Below are 4,394 nucleotides of genomic sequence, written 5' to 3'. Positions count from 1 at the left end.
ACGGAGGGAGTGGTCTTTTCGGAACGCTGATAGGGGAGGGGAGGGAAATATATCCCTGGTGGTGGGGTCCGTGTGGAGGTGGCGGAAATGACAACGAATGATATGATGTATATGGAGGATTGGTGAGGTGGTAGATCCCCACCACCAGGGATATATTTCCCTCCCCTCCCATCAGCGTTCTGAAAAGACCACTCCCCACCTTGTCTCAGTCCCAACCCTCAAACTCAGCACCACCTTCCTAACCTGCAATCTTCTTCCTGACCTCTCCGCCCCCACCCCGGCCTATCACCCTCACCTTAACTTCCTTCCACCTATCGCATTTCCAATGCCCCTCCCCCAAGTCCATCCTCCCTACCTTTTATCTTAGCCTGCTTGGCACACCCTCCTTGTACGTGAAGAAGGGCTCATGCCCAAAACATGATTCTCCTGCTCCTTGGATGCTGCCTGACCTGCTGCGCTTTTCCAGCAACACATTTTCAGCTCTGATCTCCAGCACCTGCAGCCCTCACTTTCTCCATAGTCAGAATATCCTTCCTCAGATAAGGAGACCAAAACGGCACACGATATTCCAAGTGTTGTCTCACCAAGGCCTTGTGCACTTGCAGCAAGACATCCCTGCTTGGATATTCAAATCTCCTTGCTAGAAAGGCAATCGTAGCCTTTGCCTTCTTCACTGCCTGCTGCAACTGAATGCTTACCTTCAATGATTGGTGTAAAAGGACACCCAGTCTCACTACACCTCCCCCTTACCCAATCTGTCAGCATTCAGATAATATTCTGACTTCCTGTTTTTGCTATCCTATTGGACATCATGACATTTATCTGCATTATTTTTCATCTACCATGCATTTGCCCACATACTCACCTTGTCCAAATAACACTGGAGCATCCCTGCATCTTCCTCACAGCTCATCCTCCCACCTTGCAAACTTGGAGATATTACATTTAGTTCTCTCATCCAAATCATTAATAAATATTGTGACTCGTTGGAGTCCAAGCACTGATCCTTGTGGTATCCCACTTGTTCCTGTCTCTCATTTGGAAAAAAGACCCATTATTTGTACTGTTTATTCTATCTGCCAACCAATTCTCTGTCCATCTCAGTATTCTATCCCCAGTCCCGTGCAATTTAACTTTACATGCTAAAGTATTAGACAAGAAAAGAATCTGGTCTAGCTGTGATGTTCAAGTTGAATACCTTTCTGACATTCAGCATGAAGGTTTGGAAAGATTGAGCTTAAATACGTGTTGTGCTTCATTATGTCTTAATATATTGCAATAGTTTCCATATAACGAAGTACCTAGATACAACATGACAATCAACTTGATCCAATTTTTATTTGAATGCAGCAGCTTTTATCATTACTGTTGTAGTTCTGGAGTACAAAATGCATATAAAAGTGTATGTTGCTGTAGAAACTTGGACTCCAAAGAAGGCTAGTTGGCTTGATGGCCACTTGTGGATCAAATTGCTGTCAAAAAACAAGGCCAGTCACCTTTCCTTGTGGATTGGATTCTGGATTGACCATTTTGCCCTACCTTCAGTAGAGGTTGTGGCACTCAGCAGAGAATCAAACAAAGAATTAAGCAGTAATATTCTGGTGATCTAATTATACCATCAGCATATTGTAGCTCTAATTAGAGAAAGCATGTGGTCGAATGTAAAGCTTTTGGAACGAAGTGTGAAGCATGATAGCTAATAGTGTCGAGCTGCAGAATAATAATCATGCTTTAACCTGCTCAGTCACTTGCCAGTGACTGCTCTGCTTCAACTGACAGCTTAGTGAATCATAAACTACATTAAAAGTGGGGTAGGAGGTTGGAATACTAAAACAAAACTGAACTAAAATAGTGCAATGATCAGTTTTCTGAATGTGTATGATTAAACAAGGGTATCTGAACATATGAAGAAACAGCAGGTTGGAAATTCACCAATTACACAGGAGGAACCTCCAACACTGAAAATCATCTCTCAGTAAAGGCCTTACAGTCCCTCAAACCTGTTCAGCCATTCAAAAAGATCATGGCTGATCTCAATGTAACCTCAACTCTTCATTCCTGCCCAATGCAGATAACTTTTCATCTTTCCTTAAATAAGACCAATATTGTTCACATGTGATTTCACTAGTACCCTGCTTAAGAATTCCCTCCCTACTTCTGTATATAAAAATAAATGTTCAGGTTGAAGTGACATATGAAACATATAATCTGTATGTTTTATTCAAATGGTTTATTGATAGATATTTCAGTTCAGCAATAATTATTTTTATTTACCTTCCACAGTGGACACATATTCCACTCTTTGATTGTCCATATTTGTAGTCAAGATTCTGTAGAAGTTATTCAATTTTTTGTTGTTTGTAAAATTCTAAAGTTTATCACATAAGAAGTATAATTAGAATGATGGAAGTAAATGATGAAAACATTCCTGTAGCAGAATCAATATTGTGCAACCAAATTATAAAGTCTATTTTCATTTGAGATAATGGAAGTTGTACAATTATAAAGTACCACTGACTCTACAGTATTTGTAAAATCTAGCTGTATTTTAATTTAATGTTGGGAACCATGAAGAATCTTGGTAACTCATCACAGGTAGAGCTTTGGAACAAAAACAGTTCTGAAGAAGGGTCACTAGACTCAAAACTAACTCTGCTTCTCTCTTCATAGATGCTGTGAAACCTGCTGGGTTTCTCCCGCAATTTAAGTTTTGGATTTCCTGCATCTGCAGTTCTTCCTTTTGAATGGGTAGGATGTTGTCTACATTACGTGGATGTTGTACACGTTAATGGCTCTTAATTTCAAACAAATGAAGTGAGAAGTTATCTTCCCCATCCACAGGGTTGCAAACTTTTCAGTGCATTTTTTTTTAATGTGCTACTTGTTAGTCTGTGAAACTGGGACAAACATGATGGTTTTCTTAGATTGTTTTTTTACACAAATAGTTCGCTCCTGATTTGTTCACAGGGATTCAGGAACTCGTTCAAAAATTCCCAACAAAACACTATGCTCATGCATTGCCCAAAGCAAGGTTTATTCCCTCTTGTTGCCCCTGTGATTCTCTTCTTAAAATTACCAACAAGTTTCAGAGGGAGGTTTAAACTTGACCCAAACAAGGTCAGGTTTCCCAGTAAAGAGAACTTAAATGAGAATTGAGAGAAACCATTAAGAAGTGGTCTAACATACACAGCATTCGATTAACTGAATTTCAGATTATTCGAACAAGATCACAAGGTCCTATGCTTGGCTATGTTATCCGGCACTCGATTAACCAGACTAAATAATCCCCCCACCCCTGTCCTTTAGATAACTGAAGTTCCTCTATAAATGTAAGATAATGACTTATAATTTTGCTCAGTCATTATAAGCCAGGATCTCTTTAAAAGTGGTAGGTAGGGCTCAATTTTGGAATTTCTACTTCCATTCCCAACTAGATCACATTTCATCATTTAAACTTTGATTATTTTTTAAAATTTAATTTAAATTGAGAAAAATCATCCCAAAAGACAACAAAAAATATCTACTGACGTGTTTTACTTTTGAACTTAGAACAAGTATAGTAAAGAACCATCTACCTAAAATTTAGGGGTCATTCAAATTTACTCAAAAGCAGTTAAACTTGAAAGGGTTCAGAGAAGATTTACAAGGATGTTGCCAAGGTTGGAAGGTTTGAGCTGTATGGAGAGGCTGAATAGACTGACCTCAGAAGTTTATAAAATCATGAGGGGCATGGTTAGGGTGAATAATCAAGGTCTTTTCCCTCAGAGAGGGGAGTCCAAAAATTAGAGGGCATAGGTTTCAGGTGAGATTTAAAAGGAACCTAAAGGGCAACTTTTTCACACAGAGGGTGGTGTCCGCATGGAACGAACCAACATAGGAAATTGTGGAGGCTGGTACAATTACAACATGTAAAAGGCTTCTGGATGGATATATGAATAGGAAGCAATCAGAGGGATATAGGCCAATTGCTGACAAATGGGACTACATTAATTTAGTTGGACAGAAGGGTTAATTTCAATGCTGCACATCTCTATGACTCAATATTTAATAAAAGAAAGATAGTTGAGAAAACTGCCTAAATCCTACCTTCATGGATACGCCCCAATAGTGGTAGTGTCCCGTCAGAGGTCGGATTTGTAATGCTTGTAACAGGTTTTTAGGAAAATTCTTGAACGTTCGACTATGCAGACCAGCTGAACAAAATAACAGAAACTAAAACAAACATTTACTCAACTGTTCCTTAAATAACTTAATTATTAATTCTTCCTGTTTAGAATTCTGGTCACTCATGGCCAGTGACTATAGACATTCATGTTATAATCAAATATTAAACTGTTGAAAATATCAGACCTGGTAAGGGCAACATGTTTTAATTAAATATTGATGAAATTCAA

At 38.8% G+C, this 4,394-nt stretch overlaps 1 protein-coding gene across 2 annotated transcripts in view; it reads right to left on the bottom strand.

The window, feature by feature from the left end:
* LOC122549454 (gamma-glutamyl hydrolase-like) overlaps positions 1-4,394 on the bottom strand; it is a 50,541-nt gene that overhangs the window by 5,428 nt on the left and 40,719 nt on the right. For both annotated transcript variants that reach the window (XM_043689299.1, XM_043689298.1), the window contains exons 6-7: positions 4,087-4,193; positions 2,275-2,368 (exon numbers count right to left, since the gene is read on the bottom strand). In XM_043689299.1, the coding sequence (XP_043545234.1) occupies positions 2,275-2,368; positions 4,087-4,193 (201 nt within the window). The remainder of the gene's footprint in view (positions 1-2,274; positions 2,369-4,086; positions 4,194-4,394) is intronic.

This window comes from Chiloscyllium plagiosum, chromosome 4 (genome assembly GCF_004010195.1).
Source record: "Chiloscyllium plagiosum isolate BGI_BamShark_2017 chromosome 4, ASM401019v2, whole genome shotgun sequence".
In the NCBI taxonomy this organism is placed as follows: Eukaryota; Metazoa; Chordata; class Chondrichthyes; order Orectolobiformes; family Hemiscylliidae; genus Chiloscyllium; species Chiloscyllium plagiosum.
The sequence above is the reverse complement of the archived record's forward strand: the minus strand, read 5'-3'. Positions and strand labels throughout refer to the sequence as shown.